General features: G+C 39.8%; 1 protein-coding gene across 3 annotated transcripts in view; it reads left to right on the top strand.

Annotated features, from left to right (window-relative positions):
* Positions 1-24,390, top strand: part of ADGRA1 (adhesion G protein-coupled receptor A1) — a 301,516-nt gene that overhangs the window by 70,985 nt on the left and 206,141 nt on the right. For all 3 annotated transcript variants that reach the window (XM_088670391.1, XM_035137651.3, XM_035137652.3), the window contains exon 3: positions 22,082-22,153. In XM_088670391.1, the coding sequence (XP_088526517.1) occupies positions 22,082-22,153 (72 nt within the window). The remainder of the gene's footprint in view (positions 1-22,081; positions 22,154-24,390) is intronic.

Below are 24,390 nucleotides of genomic sequence, written 5' to 3'. Positions count from 1 at the left end.
GGCTCATTTTTTTTTAAAAAAAGTGCTTTCCTCCTTCCATTTTATCCTAGCTGTATGTACTTATCAGTGTTGCTCTCATTTTAGAACATAGAATTCACTCCCCCCAAAGCAGAACCAGTATGAAGAAATTACTTGGACTTGTGACATGAATGGTACAATGGTTACATTTGGGACAAAACATCAGGGCTGTCTTAAGCGGGTTGGGCGCCCTGGCGCCGTGGTGCGCAGATCGCTCCAGCGCCCCGCCCCGTTTCTTCCCGCGGCTGGTGGGCGGGCGCAGCGTGGTTTCCACATGGCTTCGCCGTGCAGCGCCCCCCTGCCGACCCGGCACCCTGGCGCCCCGCGCCACCCAGCCTACCGCTAGAGTCGGCCCTGCAAAACATAAAGCATAGTTTAATATTATGTGAATACCAGGCTTGCAAGAAAACCTTCCTCTCTAATTTATTGGTTAGTGCAACCTGTTTTGTCTAAACAAACAAAGATCAGAAACCACAATTTGATCTTGACTTTTTTGGGGAAGAAACCATAGTTTCAAAACCAGTTGTTCCTGCTTTGTTTCAAATGACAGTTTCTTGAAAATAGTTACTGATCTTCGCCTTGCAATCACACAAGGCAGGGGAGACCCAAAGCCCAGGGTTCATTCACATTGCAATATACTATACTGTAGTTCAGTTTTACCTTCAAAGTGTTGGTACTGACCTTTAAAGCCCTAATCGGCCTCGGTCCTGTATACCTGAAGGAGCGTCTCCACCCCCATCATTCAGCCCGGACACTGAGATCCAGCATCGAGGGCCTTCTGGCGGTTCCCTCATTGCGAGAAGGTTACAGGGAACCAGACAGAGGGCCTTCTTGGTAGTGGCACCCGCCCTGTGGAACACCCTCCCAGCAGATGTCAAGGCAATAAGCAACTATTTTACTTTTAGAAGGCAACTGAAGGCGGCCCAGTTTAGGGAAGTTTTTAATGTTTGATGCTGTACTGTTTTTAATATTCGGTTGGTAGCCGCCCAGAGTGGCTGGGGAAACTCAACCAGATGGGCAGGGTATAAATAATAAATTATATTATTATTATTATTATTATTATTATTATTATTATTATTATTATTATCATCTGAATGTGGTCTATGGGTTGGTTCTGACATAGCAATCCTAGCTTCATAAACGGTTCAGAAACTTCAGCTAGTGCAGAATTTAGCAGCCAGCTTGCTCACCGGGACAAGACAGAGCATATTACACCGATCCTGGTCCAATTGCACTGGCTACCAATTAGTTTCCAGTTGGGTGGTATTGGAGTAAATAAGCATTATCATTGTTTCATGTTTTGACCCTGTGTATTTTTATTTCATTTGTTTAGACAATTTATATGGTGCTTCATTGCAATAGTCTTTAAGCGGAGTACAAGGAATATAATAGATTCAGCAACATATTGAAGATACATTGGTGGCCAAGACCATTGATTAACTCCAAAGTATATTAATTACTCTATCCTCCCACAGTCGCTAGTGCAGGCACCATCTTTTGTCTGCAGGTTTATTTTAATGGTAGATGTTTAATCATCATGAAAGTAGTGACAGATAATGACCACATAGCCACTTCATTCCAATTTAAGTGTCAGTAAATGGCCATCTGGAATAGCAGCATGTAATTCAGAGTATGTTCATATAGTTGTAAAACCATCCACCATCTTACTGTAGTAATTGATTCCCACCCCCTGCTAGATTCCAGAAATTCTTGTCACATTTTAAGGAAGTCACTACTTTTTTAAAAATGTACTGTTGTTTCCTGCTCTGATGGTTTGATGAATTGTCTCCACTTTTAAAAATCTTCTATCTCATGACAGAAAGCTGGAAGGAAAGTTAAAAATAGCCAGATGGCTTTGAAAACAGCAGATTTGTCTTGCTCAGCTTTGAAATATTCTATGTTTGTTACAGAAAATGTTAGAAATCAGTATGAGAGAATAAAAGTTGAAAAGTCATGCTTTGCGTGAAAATATTTTGTTACCATGTAGCAAGCTGATTGTTCTTTCATACAAACATTTAATAAATTTAATGAAGGAGCCCCTAAGGAAGTTCTGCAAAACTTTTGACCACTCTTCTGTCCAGTCTAATTTACACCCAATTATATGAACCAAGCTTCTCATGCTGCAGGGGACATGTACCGAAAGCAAAAGAGTTGTGTGGCACTTATCAACTTTCCAGAAAACCTTTTTGGAAAATGCATGAGGCATCTACTTGGCAAGTCCAGCTTCTTTCAGAAAGTTATAAGCAACAAAATTCTATAAATGTGTTGCAAACATTCCAAATACTATCGTTGGTGTGGTCCAAGGTTGCTGTTTAGTTTTTAAAAAATAAATAGAGGGGAAGTTATATTCATTTGAGACCCATAGAGACTTACAAACAGAAATGTAAATAAAATATCTAATGGAATAGCGTGTGAGAATTCTGTCATTTTTGGGAACTTCCCATTAGAACTCTGTGTTAATTTATAAGTTTAAAAATAAACCAATAACCTCACAGGCTTACCAGCTATACCATCCATGAGACATAACCTAGCAAACACTTCTTCTAGACTGTTCAGTTGGGCTAGATTTGTTCAGTAGCAGCATTTAGTGCATTGAACTGTTGCTGATACTATATAATTGACAGCTTCTGACTAGTGGCCCAGTTCACAGGAAAATAGATGCATCATTTATGCTGGGTATTCATACACTTTGAGAGAATGAATTATGGATGACTCCAAAGTAAAGCATCCACTTATGTATGTACTTTATGTTAATTCAGTCCTCTCCCTTATTTATACAAGTGCTTATGTGTCCATTGCTCATTAAAGCAAAAATGCAGCCAAATAACCAGGGAGGAAAATCACAGGTTAGACTAACCATTTTACCTACTTCTGGACGACTGCATTGATTATGTTCAGATGTAACAACAAGACATGGGTTTTTTAAACCATGATTTGATGAATAAGCTAACAGACAACCAACGAATCAGCTGCTTGCTTTGTCTGATGTTGTTTGTTGTTCTCTTGCCTCTTCTATAAAACTCCAGCGGCTATCCTAAACACCTTTTTGTGGTTGAGGACTGACCCATGGCCATGCTATATCTCCAGAACTCATACTGTTGTTAAGCTGTAAAAAAGAAGTTGGGGACACTCTTCTCAGAGATCTTCATCTGCACACCTGGAGCCAAACACAGTCCTAAAATATCCCCCACCTTCCCTCCAATTTTAAACTCCACCATTACAGTTTAAGGAGCCTGCTCATGCAATCTTTGGGTCTGTTTAACCATGGGCAATTTAACCAAATACAGCTTGTCGCTAACGCATACCATCTTCGTGAAGATTTTGTAGCTCAGGCAGAACATTCTACTGTTAGAAAATGTAAGAGCTTCTCAACCCACCATTGCGTTTTCCTGACAACCTGCCACCTCCAATGTACTGCCTTCATAGTTCTAACTGTGAGAATGCGCTACAAGAATGTTCTTGCGGATATGATATACTGCCTTATATATGAATGGTGATAAACAGCCCAGTTCCCCTAAATGCCCCCCCCCCCCCGTGCCTATACCATTTTGTAAGAATTGTTAAAGGGTGGATTAGCGACTGTTACATCAGTCTAGTAGAAAAGATTGTGTACCTTTTAAAAACATTGAGGAAGCAAAGATTTACAAATCTAGAGCTGGGTGGTTTTTTTTGGCAACCCAAGTGAAATTATTTCCTTTTAAAAGGTTTTCTGTTCTCTGTTTCAAGTGTTGAAGTGCCCATCACTTTGTTTTGATTTGATTTTTAAGTCAGATACATAGAAAGAATGATTTTCATAAGGTCCTTTCCCCCTTCTTTATGCACAGCATCTTGCAGTTATATTTGTGGGGCAGTCACACACGGACTTAAATGTGGGTGAGACATGCATGTACTGATCATCCGTCTATCACTTCTTATCACCAATTTATTTTATGTAGTGAGCTCCCTAAAAGTTTGGAAGTCATTTCTAAAACCTGTGGCTTGATGGAAGCTGTGGGTGAAATATAATCCCCAATTATTTAAAATCAGTATGTGTGTGTGTATTCCAGACCATTAGAGCAGGCAGTGGAAGAGTTCATGAACCAATCATTTGGGCCTTTTGGCAGGCCATATGGAACTTTTCTAACAGTTATTTGTATGGTTCTACTGTGTTTATTTTCTCAATAAACCTGACTTATTGCTGAATACGTTGCATAGTGAAATAAATACTCAGGGTTACAAACATAACTTTTTAATAAACTTTCCCAAGGGCCCGGGGCTTCATTTAATAAATAGAATATTTTCTTTCTTATTAAAGAAATACATGCCAACTCTTAACTAAAGAGAACCAGATCTGAATGGCAGAATCTTTCTTTCTTTCTTTCTTTCTTTCTTTCTTTCTTTCTTTCTTTCTTTCTTTCTTTCTTTCTTTCTTTCTTTCTTTCTTGTCAAGGGCCACAGTCATTCACTGCTGAGTGACCTGGTGGAGTCACTCAGAGCAAAAAGCATGAATGAGAAGAAAAGCAGTTCTACATGTAGAAAGAGAGGTTTTCAATCTCTCTTCAGTTTTTGACTGTGGTTGTTCACACCTAATATAATTCATGCTCCAGAATTTTGCCCCAACATACAGTAACAGCTTTTAGAGGAGCCCAAGGAGCTGAACTGCAAAGGGGGAAGATGGCAAAATCTTGCGCGCGCTCTCTCTCTCTCTGTATGTGAAACATGCAGCCATTTTGATCCCCAAAGTAGGTAAGGTCAGTTGAAAGTGGGCAGGAAAAGACTTGGTCATTCATAGGCTCCTTTCATTCTGTTTCCCACCCCACCATTCATTTGAAGAAAAGCAAAGCAGGATTTGTAAAGGAAGCATGAATCAGATTAAGAATATGTTTTCCCTTTTAACACTTCCCATTTCATTTGATGTAAAGTAAGGCAGAAGTTCCTCTTCTGCACCCTTTTATTTTTTTAAAGAATTCACAATGTCGAGCAGCCACTGCCACAGCTGAGGAAAAGATATGCATTGAGCAGAGCAGGTGAGCCTTCGAAAAAACCCAATTCTCTTCTTTCAACCAACCTCTCCTTTCTCCCTTTTCTCTGTCCATTTCTTTCATTCTTGATCTAAAATACAGAGAGCAACAGCCCCACTGCTACCGGTAGTTCATGTGATGTAGTGCTGTGCTCAGGGCTAATCTAGTTGCCCCTGCTGTTGTCTTTCCCCCCAGCCTTCGAATGTCCAAGTACATCAGTGAGGAGGAAACCCTCTACCTGGCTTGCTTTTAGGGATTTGCCTAATGTTAACTCTCAGGATTGTTTGAGATGTCTTGCTATACAAAGAAGCTTTTGAATATTACCCTAGCTACCAGAGCAGCGCACGAGCAAACAAAAGCTGTTTTGAAAATAATCATACTGCAAATGTGACCAGCAACTACCAATATGTACAAGGATGGGCTGCATTATTTTCTTTAGATTTTAAAGGGATCTGAACAATAGGAACAAATGGAAGTAAGGGCAATAGGCTGCACCCAGGGAAAAATACCGCCCCCCACACACATAGGCCTTTACGTCCATAGTCTGATAACATGCAATTTTATAGTGGATTTTCTTCCTTATCCATGATTATCCATGGCTTAGGAAATTCTGGTTTTGGGGGAAGGGGGGGAACCATGGGCTGCCACTTGGGTGTCATGCAGACACTGCAATATATATACAGAGAGAGAGAGAGAGAGAGAGAGAGAGAGAGAGGAGAGAGGCACAAAGTAGCTGATCAACTCCAGTGTGGATGAACTCCCAATTGATGTACTCACACAAATCTCTCCAACATCTTATTTCTTCAGTCCATTTTTTGCCTCTCCCGTACAGGCTCATGTCAGCCATCATCCTCATTGTGTAAGTTCTAGGGTTTTACAGATATTTGCCAGTCCATTTAGGGGTTGTTAGATTTGTTGTTGTTGTTGTTGTTGTTGTTGTTGTTGTTGTTGTTGTTGTTATTTAACTACAAACCTATATACTTCTGAATATCCCCTGAGTATGTATAAACTACAGTACTGTGTTATTTTTGTGTATAATATAGGTAGATGTTTAAAATACTAGTGAGCAGGAACACCAAGAGTTATTCCGTTGCAGGGATGACTAGATACCGGTAGCAAATTGTTTTTGGGTACAAACATAAGCAAGCTTAGGATTGTACACTAGTAAAACATATGCAGTGCAGACCCACTGAAATAAGTGGACAAATTTATGGCTGACTTAGTCATATGCAACCCTCAATTCATATTTCAGATTATGATATCTAACGTTTTAATAAAAAGGCTCTTTTTATAAGTTGCTCTTGAATGTGAGAAGACCATAAAGCAGCTGAACGAGAATATATAAAAGAGTAATTAATTTTCTGAGTTCTACTTAAATAAATGCCAGAACCCTCAGGATGAGCTATGTTATTACTATCTTATTTCCATGTCAAGTTGATACAGATGGACTTGCTAGTGAAGAGAAGGCCCAGCCCTGCCAAGTTTTAATGCATTCTCAGGTAATTAGTGATTTTTATGAGCAGAAAATCTTTTAAGCCACCTTTGATTAGATCAAGAAATAAAGCCTATATTATAACAATAAACACAACACATTCCACCTTTTCTTATAATAATAAGAGCTTTGCTGGTTAGAGCTTATTCTGTGGTAGTGATAATTTTGTAGTAAATATAATATCATAAATACTACTTTTGAATTATGTTCACAGTTTAGATATATGGAGAGCTGCTATTGTGAAGTGTTTGTATGTCACCAAATAATTAGCCAATCATAAAGTTAACTGGATTCAAATGATTTCCTCCAAAAAATAAACTGGCATACCAATCATAACTAACATATTTTACAGGATACATTTTATTTTTTCTTGCAAGTTTTATTTTAAAATCCAACATTTAGATGGAATAAAGACTCTGCTGCGAGAGTCAAGGGGTTTATTGGGTAGAGGGATGCAATACTTGGGCAAGAACCCAGGTGACATATCTATAATTAATTCCCATTCCTGAACTTTGTGATATCAGCTCAAATAAAGCAGAATGAACATGACTACAAAGAGTATTTTCCTCTGCCACATGTTGTTAGCTGAAGAACGAGAGGAATTTGAAAAGAAACTTCTATAATAACCGCAATCTATCACAAATAATAGTTTAAACAAAATAAAAAAATTCCTTCCAGCAGCACCTTAAAGACCAACTAAGTTTTTTATTTTGGTATGAGCTTTCGTGTGCATGCACACTTCTTCAGATAGTTTTTATTATTACGGCCATTGGCCCATATCAAAACAACAGTAACAACAATACATCATGTAATCATTTACCGATATAATTTGAACAATTTTCCGATTCAAAACGGACTTCTTCAGATATCTGAAGAAGTTTGCATGCACACGAAAGCTCATACCAAAATAAAAAACTTAGTTGGTCTTTAAGGTGCTGCTGGAAGGATTTTTTTTATTTTGTTTCAACTACGTCAGACCAACACGGCTACCTACCTGTAAATAATAGTTTGATCCTATGGTCTAATGCTGTGTTATTATGGGGTTGCCTAGGTTTGTGCTTATGGGTCCAAATAACCCTATAGCCTCTGAGATAACACACAGTGAAGTTAGATACTGGCATCGGGAGCAGTAGTAAGACCAACACGATGGTTGTTCATTACTGTCACATTATATATATCAGGTACATCCAACAGGTAGATCGTGATCTACTGGTAGATTGTAGTGTGTTCCTGGTAGATCTTTGGCCCCTCAGTGATCTACTCCACCCTGAAAAAAAGCTCAATAACTTTGGCTTCCCCCAAAAAAACGCTCAACAGTGTTGGCTTCCTAAAATTGCTCTACAACTTTGGCTTCCCCAAGAAAGCTCAATAACTTTGCCTTTCCTTAAAAAAAAAAAAAAAAAAAGCTCAGCAACTTTTGCTTCCTAGCAAAAAAGTGGGCCATCAGATTCAGGACCCTCAACTGTGTTTTATATAATCAACTTTTGATTATGTTCTGTGTATATCACAATGCTCATTCAGTTCCATTCATTCAGATATTCAGTTCAATTCATTCATTTGCTCCCTAAAAAAAACCTCAACCACCTTGGCTCCTCCCAAAAATCTCAACAACTTTGATCCAGCCAACGGCAATGGGTAGATCACTGCCAGTTTTTGTACACTCTGAGTAGATCACAGTCTGTTGGGAGTTGGACATCTCTGATATATACAATATCTTGCTGATTTGTTAAAGATGTGGGATGAATGGTCTGTTCTTCAACAGATAGTTTACATTTCAAATATGCCTCCAGGATGATGAAAAAGAACTGCTACTGGCTTTTTCTTTGGTGGGAGGCCTCATCTTGAGCCCTTGGTCTCATCTGTAGAGGAAAGGAAATCTGAATCCATGTTATGATAATTCTCAACTTAGCCAACTAAATCTAACTGTTGTTTTGGCAAGGTTCCTCCCTCACTAGCCTTCTGATTTCAATTGGGGGGGGATGTAAGGTTTTACAGTTAGGCAGGAATAACCAGTTGCACAAATATAAGATGAAGGACACCTGGCTTTCCAGTATTACATGTGAAAAGGATCCAACCAAGGGACACCAAGCCTGATGAGGTTGAGGGAGTTGGGTGTGTTTAGCGTGGAAAAGAAGAGACTTAGAGGAGATATGACTTATATAAAGGGCTGTCATGTGGAAGATGGAACAAGCTTGTTTTCTCCTGCTCTGGAGGCTAGGATCCGAATTAGTGGATTCAAGTTCTCAAGAAAAGGCATTCTGGCTAAATATCAGGAAGGACTCTCTGATGGTACAAGCTGTTTGACCATGGGGAAAGCCTTGGGGGCACCATAGGCTGCTGCAAATATGGCATAGTGAATTGAGCATAATGGAAGTTAAGAGTGGGGGACCCAATTTTGGCCTTGCAGAAGGCATCACTGAAATTTGAATGAACAGCATCTGACCCTGCATTGCAGGGAATTAGACAAGATGACCCATGATGTTCTTTCCAGCTCTACAGTTCTGTGACATTCTCTCTCTCTCTCCCCCTCCCCCCTCCTATTTATTTATTTTACCCAATTGCCTATTTTAGATTGAAGGATCTTTGAAAGTGGAGACCTTTGTGTAACTGATTTTGAAATTCTTTAAGGCATCCCCTGCAGTACAGCAATAGACTGTGTTTTATTTTTATTTTGGTAAAAAAAAAATGATGTGCAATCTCAATAAAAGTGCCAAAATGGCTGCTATAGGCAGCAAAAAGGTGGGTACTCCATATTGGTGAGTACTATCATAAAAGTCTGGTAATAAAAATATGAAATACAACCCACAAATAATTCCACTGAAAAGATGACAATGTTTAATTTCCTTCATGTCACTTCAATTCATTTCTCATATTTGTTTGTTGATGAACAGACAGAATTCTGTGTTTTAATACAGTGAAATATGCAACATTGTGGCAGATATAAAAATAAGTTATTAAAGTAGAAATGAAAGAGAAACGTCTTGTACTCCAGCGCTTGTTACATCAACTGAATGACAATCTAGCTAAGCTATTAGCATAAAAAAATTTTTATCAGCTTGCTATATAATTTATGGCAAATGATTGTCCTGAACTCATAATTTAATGATAAGGAATGTGAAACCAAGAATAAATTGTAGGTATAATGAAATAATTTCATTTATCACTGTTCTGATCTTCCAAACATAGTAGCTTAAGCACTTAAATGCTCAGTAAAAAAATATGCATGTTACAGATGTTCAGTAGTCTTCCAGGAGCTGATGTCTGAATTCACCAGGATTCCCTCTTCCCCAGCTGCCAGTGTTATTGATGAAGCTTGTCATTCAGATGACAGAACATTACAGCTTTATGCACTTTGCTGAATGTAGTTGGTGCATTAATGTGAAAGATTGCCTTCCTAACCAAAGTAGCCCACCTCTGTCTCATGTGAATAGTAGTCACCTTTAGAGATGTGTGACCCTTGCTGTCCTGCACGTAGATCAAAACCTGCCCCACCTTGAACTGACAAAAACTGGGGTTTTTCCAGTTCTTTTTTTTGCCAAGTAGTGAATTATATGTTGTTTTTGTACTGTTCATCACACTTGTATTTAGAAATATCCATTATGCTTTTATTACAGGGATGTGTATCTTAATCTTAGTCGATCCAGGGTGTTGTTGTTGTTTTGTTAAGTATTTAGCACAGCACGTTCCTTTTTGAGGAAGGATGGGGTCTTTGCATAAGTAAAGAGTTGGCAAAGTAGACGTGATTTGTCACCATATTAGCTAATGGTCAGAGACGTTGCTTGGAAGCAGTAATGGCAGAATAGCAGTAATGTAGAATAGTGGTGTGTCTTGTGTCAGGTCAGTCAAGGATGTCATGCATGCTGTAGCCAGAAAGAGTTGCCTCACTTGGCTCTGAACCCTGGAGAAGAAGTTATAAACTTCCTCCTTGTCTTGGAAAGCCAGCTGGGAAGGACATCATTCAGGTTCAAGCCCCAGAGTAGTGCTGGTCACTCTGTATACTGGGTCCTTTCACAGAGGCAGTGCAGGGAACTTCCAAAGCTTCTATGTTCTCTTTTCCTCCCAGTCAGTAATATGAACATTGTGCCTGGGTTTTAAATGTGAATCGCCACCCCTATCCCTGCCCCCTGTCTTTGCACTTACAGAAGCCTTTGCTTGGAATAAAAATGAAAGAATTTCTGCATTTGATTTGATATAGCTGCTAATTCTTATAATTGGCGGACTGTGGAGCAGAGGGGGGTAGCGGTCATTTATTTTGGTAATGGGGAAAATATTGCAAGTTGATGGATGAGCATGTAATCTCTGTGAAAAATGTTTTGTTAAATCATCAACACTAGGTTGTTTGTCTCTTGGATCAATGACCCCTTCATGGCAGCAAAGATTTCACTGTGATGGTTTTTAATATTCCTCTCTTTTTTCCCATTACCACAGGCAGCAGTGGTTTTAAAGCAGCCACTGTTCCAGCCCGATATGAATAGATAAATTGTCGGAGGTAGCCAGCAAGATAGCTTCTGCGTTAGAGGACTGTGTTGTAAGCAACACTGCGTACAGTGTTTCAGCTGGTAAACACAAACTGTGTGCATCTTAGTGGCACACCAGATTTCCCATCCTTCAGTGGAATTTAATGAGCTGTAACAGTGTAGTGAAACTGGGGGAGAATGGGGTTAGTGTGCATTGAGTGGAAGCTAGATATGGAAGGTCATTGTTCGAGAGCTGCCCTTTCCCACCACTTATCAGCCAAGGAGGAGGGGTGAGGGTGGACTTATGAGCACTGCATGCTGTACAAATGGGAAACAGACTTCAGAAATGTAACCAGTTAAACAGCAGTATTTGAGATATGGGAATATGCATATGGTGGCATTAAAAAAATGCATTAACTATATGAATTGGGATTTAACTGCAAAAGTAGACCAGCAATGAAACATATCTTAAGCAGGCCATGGAATTTCCTAGTTTGGAAATTTTCAGAGAGAATCAGATAGCCATTCATTGTAACACTTTATGTTTAAGTCAAGACTATGAACCAGCGTGAACTCTTGTGTATTTCATTGTTATTCAACACAGTGGGTTTTCCACCCTCACTATCCACCCTCCTGAGGAATTTTGTCCAAGTAGCCCAAAATCAAATAGGTTGAGGTTTGTGGGTCTCAGCCAGGACATCGTAACTACCAAGGCAAAAAGAAAAAGAAAAAAAGGAGGTGTTTCAGGTTGCTTAAGATAATTTCCAGCATTTCATTTCCCCTTTTAACTCCAATCTGATTTAGACCTTTGTTTCTAAACAGTTTTATTTCCTCCCTGTTCTGAGCATCAGCTGAAATGAAAACAGCCAACCAAGAAAGAACGAAATCTCTGAGGATAGCATAGCATCAATTATTGAGATCTCTGGCAACAGTAGTAGATTTTGTTGCAGAGAGTTATTTTCAGAGCTGCCTGCGCTGTATCATCCCCAAGAGAAACAATGAATTTAGACTCTTGAGATCAACTTTAGAGAAGAGTCAAAGTAACTTGTTTGCCTTAAATCAGGTTCGCACAAGGTATTGTGAAGTGCCAGCGAAGTTCATCTGAATCACCAAGAGGTCAGATTCCTCCACTTTCTTTAAAATCCACATATAAGTGCAACCCAGAATTTTCACTCTTCCTTAAGATCATAAGGAGTGCCTGGAACTCTTTTTAAAATCCAAGAAAAATTGGTTACAACAAAGTTGTTTCTTCTTATTTGCTCTATCACACCAGCACTACCGCTATGTAGTGTTATGAGTTTGTGGATGCTAGACACTTCTAAATTCCAGAACCAGTAAGTGCTAGAATTTAATCAAGGTTCCATGTGTTTGACCCATGTGTACTAGACACATCTAATTGCCTGGAATCAGCAAGTGTCAAAAGCTAATTAAGCCAAGCTGGGTTTCCTGGTGAAGTGATAGCCTGAGTGAAGAACAAAAGATCAAGGGACTTTGTCTGAGAAGGCAAATGGACTGGACCCTTCCTTTCCACAACAGATAAAGCCAAGGCTTAGCGAGATTAGAGTTAGAGTTAGAGTTGAGAGACAGAGCACGATGCTGGATTTCTGCTTGAATCCTATCCTAGGCTGTACCTATGGAAGAAGCAATACCTTCTTGGAGAGTTAATGCTGTGAACCCCACTATCGTAAGCTCAGGTTATATATACCATACATCATAAACCATAAATCACAGAGACACCACGGTCTCTGCTATGCCTCGTTTCCAAAAGGAAACACGAATCTTAGGTGACTGGAAACCCTGAAATCTTGCAACAATATATTTAATTAAAATTGTGGTACAGTAACAGCGATAAAACTGCAATAGAGATCTAACTTTCCAATAAAGGTTCTGGCAGTGGCTTTGCAACCTTGATGAAGTAAAATTTTAAGCTGGTTCCTATGAACCCAGAGAAATGGATCCTGACCCAGGGAGAGCCCAAGGATCCAGGCAAGCAGGCACGATGTTGCCGCTGGCCGTAGAATGACAGAGACCAAACTAAGGCTGTCAAAAGCAAAGTACAGTTTATTAAAGAATAAAAACTGTTGCAACAGGGTCCTTCCTCTCATGCAGGAGAACAAGGAAGGAACACCAAACAGAGGTGTCTTGCCCTTAAAAAGAAATTTGAAATTGGTTTCAGCCCACCCCCCAGAAGCATCATCCATATGTCACAGAAGGGGTGTAGCCCAAGACCCCCCTCCCTAGATTCATCATAGGTACATCATGAAAGGGGAGGTCTGGTGGCAGTAATCTGAGCAGTCTGGACCCTGCCCCCTGCCCCCAAAACCTAATAAACAAAATTGAGAGATATTTACATTTCCCTGTTTCCCAGCCAAGTGAATCACATCCTTTTGTCTGGCACTCAGGTACCAGGATGCCAGGGTTATCACTTTAATTCCTGAGACAATGAGAAGGTTCCCCCCACCCCCCTTCTTCCTTGCAGAGGAACACCTGGTCAGAGAGAGAGTCAAAATGGTGTCAGAAAGGCCTGTCTTCCTGTGCTGCTTCAGACATGTGCCTGTACATTCATGTACATGTTTTATGAACAATTATTATATATATATATATATATGACCTCAAAATTCTTATAACATTGATATAAACAGTGTAATTGTTATAGCATGGCTTGACTTAATGTAGCTTCCTATAGCTGGATTATAACAGTAGTTTGGTTTTGATTTATTTTCAGATGCGTACACCCACACCACAAATGATACATCATTGGTACTCGGCTTAGAAATCTCTGCCAAAATGATACTAAACCATAAGTGTTAGTTATTTTGGGATTTTTATTTTTAAAAAGAATGTGTTATATTATATGAAATGGTTCTGTAAAATGGTTCAACTTCTCTCCCTCTCTGCTTGGCCACAGCCAGTGCTCTGTGTGTGGCCCAGGCTCTCTTTGCTGCTGCTTGGTGTAATTAGTACCAAACATTACTAATTTTTATTGCCAAGCTCAGCAGTTGTTTTTCGGGATGGAACATGTAAAATATGTGGCTAAATTGCTTTAGTTTCCTTATTTAACTGTACAGAACAGCTTTTAAGGGACATTCAGAGTGTTCTAAAACAGTTTTAAGATTTACTATGAAATGTCTGCCCACCTGTATGTATATGTGCAAGTGCACATGTGTTCTTTTAAAAAAGAATAAATATACTAAAAGCATAGGATGTTATGATGAAATAGAACATAAAACCAGAACGCATCTGTCGTAACTCTTGGCATCTTTCTCTCTCTAAAGGAATTTAGATAGAGAAAGCTTGTTGAGTTAAATGCCTGTCGCATTACTGTACAATGGTCATCCTCAGAACGTGTTCATCCGTCCAGTGCCAAGGCTGTGGGCAGTATATAATCTGTGATTTTCTGGGAACAGTGTTCGGTCAAATGTCCTGTGAGATTAAAAATAATTTGAAAAATCAAGTAGCCAGATGTCCTACTTTGGCCTTGATGAGGCACAATGGACAATTTTTCCAGATGCATTTTGGATCCGAGTAACTCTTTTCTGTTTTCTGTTAAAGGTTTTCTGTTCCTGGTCATAATAGCTTAACATCATCCTTCTCCCCACACCATATAAGCACACAGTGCTTTTTAAGTTACCGTACCTTTCATAGCAATAAATCAACTTGTTGCGAAATTTGCTAAAGATTTGTTTCCTTGAATATTTTGCGATGCTAAGAAAATGTGTATAACAGTTCATGTCCATATTTGGCAAGCATTGCTGGCGCAGCTAAACATGATGTTTTTAAAAAAGAGAGTTGAGCTCTTCGAATAGCCAAGTCTTGATGCATGCATAGTTTTATTCCAGCTGGCGTACTGCGGTAGTCTGTGTAGTACAAAAGGTTAAACAGATGACATGCACTAGAAGCATAAGTGGGCTCTGTTATGGCTTTCACTTGCAGTTTTCTGGCCCTTTGGCTTTGGGTGCTTCTTATGTAGTCAGCTCCTGAGTAAATAAATCAGAATCAAAGCCCAAGGTTTCTTCCAGGGACCTCAGTATAGAGGTGTTTCCACATTTGGACATTCTGCTGCTTCCTTGATCTGTAGAAGAGCGAGCAGACTTTTCTCCTGCCAAGTACCTACTAGGATGGGCAGTGAAGACTAACTGGAAATCTCTTTTGGTGACAGGGTATTGTTCCCTCAATGAAAAGACTTCCATCCCGAGCACTTCTTTGTTTGTGCCCCGCCTTTCCCCCTGATGGGCCTCAAGGCGGCTTACAGATGAAAATAAGAACTGTTAAGAACATAGGGGGAAAACCCAATAATTAAAAAAACAATTAAATGCCAATGGAACTAAAACAATATACATATATAAAATCTATTAAAACCAAACCAGTAATTACAATAAAAAACAGCATGGCATTAGCCCTTTCATTAAAAGCAGTCAGTCCCCCAAAGCCTGTTCAAACAAGAAGGCCCTCTGCTGGCAGAAGGACAGCAAGTAGGGAGCCAGTCTAGCTTCTCTAGGGAGGGAGTTTCAAAGCCCCGGAGCACCCACTGAGAAGGCCCTCTCCCACATCCCTACCAAGCATTCTGGTGAGGGTGGTGGGACCAAAAGAAGGACCTCGCAAGAAGTTCTCAAAAACCCAGACAGGATCATATGAGGGAATATGGTTTTTCTGATAACTTGGAGGATTAATAGAGTAAGAAGGCAAAAGTTCCTTCCCTGAGTGGCTGGAGGTTTTCCACAAAGGTTGGCTGAACATGCTATTCTGGACAGAGCTACAAGCCGGTTACACAGTTACAGCAATTTGAAAGTTCTGAGAACTAGGCTAGAATTTATGTTTACTTGGGGTGAATAACAAGGGACTGCCAAAAGAAAATAAAACTGAATGCTGGTTAAGGTTGAAGCACAGATTCTTGAAAGGATAAGATAGAGATCACAGTATCCACAAACCGGCTACTCTATTATTCTCTGGAGTTCAACAAGCATGGATAATTTTGCATTATGCAAGAAAATTTAAGAGTTTTCTGGCAGCATAAATATGGGTGTGGATGTCTGTATGTGCAGAGTTTGGACATTTCTTGTACTTCAAATTGTTACTCCATCTGAAGACTGCTCCAATTGCCTTGTTGGAAAGCAATAGAGATGTTATGTATAGTCTTTGAAATTTGTTCATGCTGTGTATCCCTACCAGGCGGTCTAAGAATCATCCTAACTGGGTCTTAGGCAGTTCTTACAGCTCTTGTTCTGTATTCTTTTTCATTTTTAGCAGTTTCAGCAGAGGAGGAAAGGCAAGTGTGAATAGAATTAACACAGAGGATGACAATGGAATGACTTTGGATGCAGTCCTCAGTATGCTTTCAGGAAGTGAGCCCTGTTGAACTCAGTGAGACTTGCTTCTGGACAAACCTGCTTGTGTTGCTTCTCTCATAATGACTGACACTTACTTCCGTTGGATGTTATGGTAGAATGTTTGGCAGCTGCACAATTTGTATCACAGTCATAGAGCAATAAACTCAGTCCAAGGTGCTTTGGTATAATCAAACTTGCGGTTGTAAACTTATCTGTAGTAACATGAATTGTATAAAGTTTCAATTCTAACAGCCTTATGTTAAAAGTTGGAGGTTTGTACTCCTGTGGGTTCTGCTGGACCTTTCCATACTATTGACCACATTTCTGGATCACCTAATTGGGATGGGACTTGGGGCACTATTTTATGGTTGTCCAGGTTCTATGTGGAGGATTGGTTCCAGAAGATGCTTCTGAGGGACTTCAGTTTGACCCTTTGGCTGTTTAGTGTATTATGTCCCACAGGGTTCTCTTCTGTCCCCCAGGAAGATGTTGAAGTCCTCAGTCAGCTTTGAAATCCATAATGGACAGGATGAATAAATTGAAACTTAATCCAGATAAGACAGAAGTGTGCATGGTCTATAAGACTGTAATTCAGGGAAAGGGAGTAAAACATGTTTTAGATGTGGAGGCAGTGCTTTGTAGAATTGAACTCATACTTTGGTAGAACTCCCGCACTCAGCTTTGAGCCAGGATGTTACCTGAAGTGTTTTTACATATGGCTGGTTCAACAACTGCACCCTTTATTTGAGTCATCAGATATCTCATTTGGACAATTAACATGTGCTATATGTGGGATTGCCTTCAAAAAGCATGCATTATCTCCAGCTGGGTGAAAATGCTGAGGCCAAGTAGCTGATGGGGCAGGCTTTCTTGTTAACAATGACTGCATTGGCTTTCTGTCCATTTTGAAATGATGTTTTTGTGCTTGAAAGTTCCAAAAAGGTTTGGGTTCAGGGTACCTTACTCTTAATACAATATGGCCTGGACATTTAGATCTGCAGGCTCTGTGTTCTGCTGAGGTCAGAGATTGTGTTTGATAGAAGCAGGAGTGACTAGTCCCAGCACCAGCTGAGGTACCAATATGTATTTAGCAGAAACTGAGGATTTTTTTATCCCACTCTGTACTAAGTCTTCTATGGAGAAAGCTTGTTTCCTCCCTTCCTTTTTGTATTTTAACAGGGAAATAGTTGTAGGTGAATGGATATGTGATATTTTGTTTTGTTTTTCTCCTCAATACATCTTGGAGTGTTGACACTTTGCAGTTGTTTAGTGTTGCCCATACTGTGTAATTCTTATTCTGCTACAATGTTTACATTATCATAATTTTCTGCTGATTCCCTGCAGAAGAGTGATACTTAAAGCACAATGGGATTGTCACATTTCATTCCCTATTTGTTCAGATATCTTATTCTTCATGCTATTAAAATATTAATTCCGTGCCTGTGTAGCTCCCCACTTTCTCTTCCCCCCTCCCCCCCACCGTGCTTCACCCAGACTTTGGAATTAATTCCTTGCCCTGGGAGGTTTTCCTTCTGCCTTCTTTGGCCCAGTTTGCACAACACACATAAACATAGTTTAAAACCAACTTTTTTGTTTTATGTGAACAAGCAGCATGGTGCTGCTCAGAAGTTCCCAGGGTATTCCACCCTGACTCCTGCACTTCAGTTAAAAAAAGAAAAGAAACAGGGCTGTCTTAAGCATATCCGGCGCCCTGGCGCCATGGTGTGAAGATCCCTCTGCCGCCCCCTCGCCCCGTTTCCCAGCGTGGCTGTCTGGCGGGCAGAGCAGCGCGGCGCTCCCTTGGCAGCCCTGGCGCCCTGCGCCACCCAGCCTTGCCGTAGGGCCGGCCCTGAAAAGAAAAGCCAGAGTCTGACGTGTTATATCATTTGATCCCGGACTTGTGGTTTGTTTCTCCCAAACCAGCCATGAGCAGTAAGCGAAGAAAACCCTCCCCCCCCCTAATGTTTTGTTTTGAGGAAACAAACCATGTACCTAGGTTTTGAACAACCTGATAAGCCAGGTTGTTTCATCTGCGGAAGTTGGGAAGGAGACACACAGAAATATTTGAGCTGAGACAGGTCTGACTTGTTCAAGAGCTTTATCTCAATTAACTCTAAGTCTGGGAGTCAAGTCTGGGAGCTGTCATGCTGACCCAGGTTGTAGGAAATTCTGGATAAATTACTGAGATTTTTCTTGGTGCTCACATTAAATCTTTGCTTTTGTAGGCAAGTATTTTAATTACAAGGATTACTGCTAAGTAAACAAAGAACACTTGTGCTGTCTGCCCTCTGTTTCAAAAGGGTTATTAAATGGCCACAGCATTACTAAAAAACTACAACTCTGTTCCTGCCATCACCTGTTAGAGATTACTGGTATCATTTTATAAAATTAAATGGTGGTGTGTGTCTTTATTTAGAAAACAGATCCATGCTGAGCATAGGGCAAATGTTGATTAAACAAAACAACCTCCAAAGCAAGAAGACTGGGCAGTTGGGTATAATAACTTGGCCATGTTATTTTTAAGCAAACATTGTTGGTATACAGTAAAATGTTACTACTACCTTGAATGCAAGTGTTTTAAGGGATCAACTAATCATATCATTTGATATAAATCAGGGGCAGCCAACCTGGTGTTGAACTCCATCTCCCATCAACCCAGACCATTGGCCATGATGGTTTGGTGGCTTGTACTGTAGTTGGATTCTAACAACTAATGTAATTAGTGACATTACAAGAAGCACTCTTTTGTTAGGGACTTCAGACCTGATTTAAAAGTATTGCCAAGAGAGGAAGAACAACATACCAACACTGCATTGTATGTGTCTGGCTTTTCATTCAAATGCGATTGCACTTGCCCTGTTAGCACACCAGGAATCTATGGTGAAACCAGTGCTCTTCTATGATTGCGAGTGCAACTGCTGAGGGTGCAAGGAAACATCAAGTGTGTGTTAATGCCACTAAGTTCTCATTTCTCGTCTGAATTTTCAGCCTCCCAGTTCTATTCTCTCAAAAGCTTCACACTGTTTTCCCCTCAGAGAGACTGGAAAAGAAGGGAAGCTGTCTCAAACGCCAGAGTTACTGAAATGTTGTATATATAATTTGTCAGGAACATTTTCAGGGTTTTTTTTTGGGGGGGGGGAAGAGATTACATGAGGTAAAGCTATGGTAAGAGCATGAAGACGGTCCAAAGTGCAAAAGAGCATAATGGAAAACTTCTGCTAGTAGACCTTCCTAATTTATACTGCATGATACTGTGTGTCTAAAAGGTTAATGTTAAACATGAATTCAGTGTGTGTGTGTATTGCATTTTTAAAACTCCCCCTCTATTTATTGCAGAAATGCACAATTATACCACTGTCCATTTCATAATTGGGTTGGAAATTGCAGTCAACATTGGACCCATTTCAAAATATCCTTCCCGTTTTTTGACATTCTAATTTTCTTGGTACTATTTGTGTGTGTGTGTGTGTGTGTTTTCACACTGCCCGTTTTCACACTGCTGCATGCGAATTGGGGTGCAAGGAAAGGCAGCACATTTTCTTTCATTCTGCATTCGTAACGGTGGGGATGGAACCTTCTAACTTCTCCTCCACCATTCAAGATCAGGGAGTCTATCTAGTGAACTGCATGAGTTTGACATATGTGTGACTTGTAAATTAGTCTACAAAAGTTACTAGCTTGCCATCCACAACATTAGGGGTTCATTCCCCTACCTATCTTCCAATGTGATATTTGCCATCATCTGCCAACAATGCCTTTTTCAAGTATACATGGGATATACAGGCAAATCTCTGCGCAAAGGAATAAATGGACACAATCTGACATTACAAAATGGCAGTATACGAAAGCCAGAGAGGAGACATTTCAGCCTTCAGAGAGACTCTAGAGCAGGCTTCCTCAGACTTGGCCCTCCAGATGTTTTTTGGCCTACAACTCCCATGATCCCTAGCTAGCAGGACCAGTGGTCAGGGATGATGGGAATTGTAGTCTCAAAACATCTGGAGGGCTGAGTTTGAGGAAACCTGTTCTAGAGTCACCATTCTGGAAGAAATGAAATTCAGATTAAGACTGGAATGTGAAACTATTGAATTAGATTACAGTAAGAGGTTCAACACAGTCACTTGTGGATTGAGTCGAGACAAATTGGTTTTTCTGTTCAGGCCTTGTCCAAAAACAGGACTTGTTTTACTCTGACCTCTAGGTGAAAGTTGGCCCTTGACAAAATAGCTTCTTTCTCACTAATTGGAAAATCACCTTATGATGTGCAACTGTGTTATCTCACCTGTGCTGGGTACTTAAGACCATAACAGCGGCTTCATAATTGGGAAGTTACCTTTCACAAGCTGGATCTGCTTTTCCTATACCTGGGAGCCAATCAAAAGACTACATCTTCACGGTGAAATAAAAATGTGCATGTGCAGTAGCACCCGGTGTGGTGGGGCAGAGCTGCCCTCCTGGCTCTGGCATCACTGTAGCTTACCTGGATGGCACTGGGATGGGGCAGGGCAGCAGGTTGGGTGCAGATACACAGAGAGAGCCAGTCCAGCATTGCATCCTCAGCACTTTTCTGGTGAACTACAATGCCAGTGTTAAGAGGGCAGTTCTGCAGCACCACCACTCCATCCACTACTGCCTATGTGAACTGATGAAATAATAATAATAATAATAATAATAATAATAATAATAATAATATTTTTATTTATACCCCACCCATCTGGCTGGGTTTCCCCAGCCACTCTGGGAGGCTCCCAACAGAATATTAAAAGCAGAATAAAACATGTAGGGAGGACTGTGGGAGATCATATTATGAATGTTACATGCATGTGTGCATGTCAGGGAGTAAAGTTATGTCTAGCTATCCTGCTACATGGTAGTTTCTCTCTCTCTCACTCACTCACTCTCAAACACACACACAAATATTATGTACAGTATGAGCATTCAAATGTGCAATCCAGACATCTGAAGCATACTGATACATTATTAGACTGGGTTGTACCATGAGCAGTTCTCCTTAATGTCCTAGTTGGCCTTGTCATATTGATATCTGTCTTTTACAGAGGCAGAGAGAGAAAGAGAGAAAGAGAGAAAGAGAGAAAGAGAGAAAGAGAGAGAGAGAGAGAGAGAGAGAGAGAGAAAGCAACCTGCAATGGCAGATACCATTGATTCAAACACAAAGTTCAATGTTGGTAGTATGCAAGGTTATTAGGGCCAGTGAAACATTTCTGCATCTGTTTCTGGAGATCAAAGGTGGAAAACCTATTTAGTTCTTCAACTCTGTCCAAGTGTGTGCCTTTGTGAGTCTTCTGAGATCTGTACATGCTGTTAGTGAGGCATGTGTGCACTTGCAGCTCAGTGTACTACTTCCTGAGCATGCAAGTGCACATGTGCATCACTAAGTTGTGCATGATCAGGAAGCAAATCAATATGTAGACGTTCTGTCATTATTTCACTGCCTTTCGTGGAATATCTTAATAATGCATTTCCCCTGCAGCTGGTAAAGCTGTACATTTTAACTGGGACTTTTAACTTAGGTGGCAGAAATGAACAAAAGTAAAGTCCCCCCTCTTATCTCCCCTTCACCTCAATTTATGTTAAGCCCCCCCCCCAAATAATACCCCCAACTACCGTATATTGTTTTATTCTAACATCCTCCCTCCTTATTATTAGCTTCAATAAATCCTAAAGAAATTCGAAAGCCTTCACCCATCTTCTTTTTCTGCCTGTGTTTGAGACTAAAAGCTGTATGTAAACTGATAATTAATTGCTTTTGCTATTGTGTATCTCCAGAGATCTGAAGAATAACTTGATTAGTACTATTGAGCCTGGGGCCTTCTATGGACTTTCGGAACTGAAGCGTCTGTAAGTATTAATTCCATCTGAATTACCTTAGAAATTGTACTCATATTGACATTTCTGTCCTTGGGGAGTTTGGAATATGTCACCAAGCAATTATAACATGTAGGACATATGAACTACATATACGGCTGTTTGATTCTTTTTGAGATTTTTTTTTCTACGCATGATTTGTGTTTTATCTACATGGACAAATATAAATTTGTTTCTATGATTACTCTTCTGAACTTTACGATCATTTAAAATTAACATTTAAGCTCCAAGGAGGGCTCAGTTGAGTGTAAAAATATATACATCTGTAGTTGATAATCAACATATTACTTTGATAATCAACATATTAATTACCAACTATGCGAAGTTTATATGCTTTATATAGTTCTTTAGCTTCCTTTTTACTAGAAATGATATAATCACTAATTTCTTGTAAAATATGCTATATTTGGTAATTTGATTGCCCCGGTTAAAAAAATCCTTCTTCCCATCCTTTAGACTGCAATTTAAATATGTATTTTTAAGTTACTGTGTATACATTTTTAAGTTAGTTTGATACACATTACAAATACATCAGAACTTCGGGGCATATTGCATAGGGTAGATGTGTCTGCCCTATGGAACAGCTTCCTGTCATATGTCAGAGAGTTAGACAATTATATGACTCTCTTGGGAAGTTTTTATTTTGTCCCTTTATATTTTGTTGCAAGCTGCCCAGAGTGGTTGGGGTAACCCAGTCAGATGGGTAGGGTATAAATAATTGTTGATGATGATGATAATAATAATAATAATAATAGGAAGAAGAAAAAGTAACAGGGCAAGCCTTAAACATTTTAATAAATATTAAAGGTGCAGGAGTCTTATCCTATATATTTGACCACCCTAGCTGTACTGCCTATCTGTTCATAGTTTACTCCCTGAACTGCATATACAACTATGGATCCATAGAATCATAGAATTATAGAATTGCAGAGTTGGAAGGGACTCTGAGGGTCATCTGGTCCAACCACCTGCTATGCATGAACCTTAGCACGTGGTTCTCCATCCAATTTGAAACCATACCAGACCCTGCTTAGCTTTGCAAATGTGCTAACCGTGATCAACTCCCGCCTGGAAACCAATGTCCCCACTGTGGAAGGACGTATGGTTCCAGAATCGGCCTCCACAGTCACTTACGGACCCATTGTTAAAACCGTGTTTATGGAAGACAATCTTACTCAGCTATGAGTGATCGCCAAAGAAAGAAGAAGATTGCTGCACCACTAGGAGGATATGTATAATATTCATTGCCTTTCCTGAATACAGTTGGGCTTTGACAGCAACAGCAAAGATATTGCACAGGTTTTGTACTTCAAAAATGAAGGCGATACAGACTGGGCAGCAATATATTAGGTTAAAAATAACATGCATTTCCAAATAGATCTACTTTGTGATTCTGAAAATTGGAAAGGCAGTATATGGACAGCAAGATATTTGCAGGAATTATGCACATTTCCAAATAGATCTGCTCTGTGAATCTGAATGCACTTTGAGTCATGGTAAATCTGTGAAAACGCTATGATGACAATTGAGTCTTATTGCTATGGAGATGATTGTACTCTAATAACACAACCCTGACCTCTTGTGGGGAGAATGGGGAAGCTGTATAGGCTGTGATTCAATATTGCTCAGCCACAAGCAACAGAACCATGAAGGCAAAGGTCACAGAGCAGAAGCTCCTGGGTTTGTAAATAACTGGAAAAAAGATGCTGCAGCAGGCGCTCTAGAGACAGAAATAAAAAATAATCACTATTCTGGGCTTTCATACAGTGTGTTTCTGGTTGTTTACCAGTTTCAGACATTACTTTCAATGCAATATGGACTATCTTAAAGTCAGTGAATAGCCCAATTATAATTTATTTCTAAATAATTATGAGTTTCTCCAGAAAAGATTGTTTCTGTTGCCTGATTAGGAAACAGAAGATTACATTACAAGATAAATAAATGGCTTTCTTGTTGCAATTGGTGCTTGAAGGCTGCTAACTTCTTTAAGACTGTGCTTAAGTCTGTTTCCTATTCATTCATACATTTCCCACAGAGGATATAGTAAGCAGCTGAAGTTAATGTAACACAGACGTCTTGCAAGTGACATGAGGCTTTGTGAGTCAGTTGGAAAAACCACAGGCTGCCAAATCTACATAAAATTAACAATTTCATTTGGAAGCCTTCTTGCTGACTGACTGTACTGTGATAATTTAGTATCTGCAATGGCA

The sequence above is a fragment of the Zootoca vivipara genome, chromosome 5 (genome assembly GCF_965207765.1).
Source record: "Zootoca vivipara chromosome 5, rZooViv2.hap1.1, whole genome shotgun sequence".
Classification (NCBI taxonomy): Eukaryota; Metazoa; Chordata; class Lepidosauria; order Squamata; family Lacertidae; genus Zootoca; species Zootoca vivipara.
The sequence above is the reverse complement of the archived record's forward strand: the minus strand, read 5'-3'. Positions and strand labels throughout refer to the sequence as shown.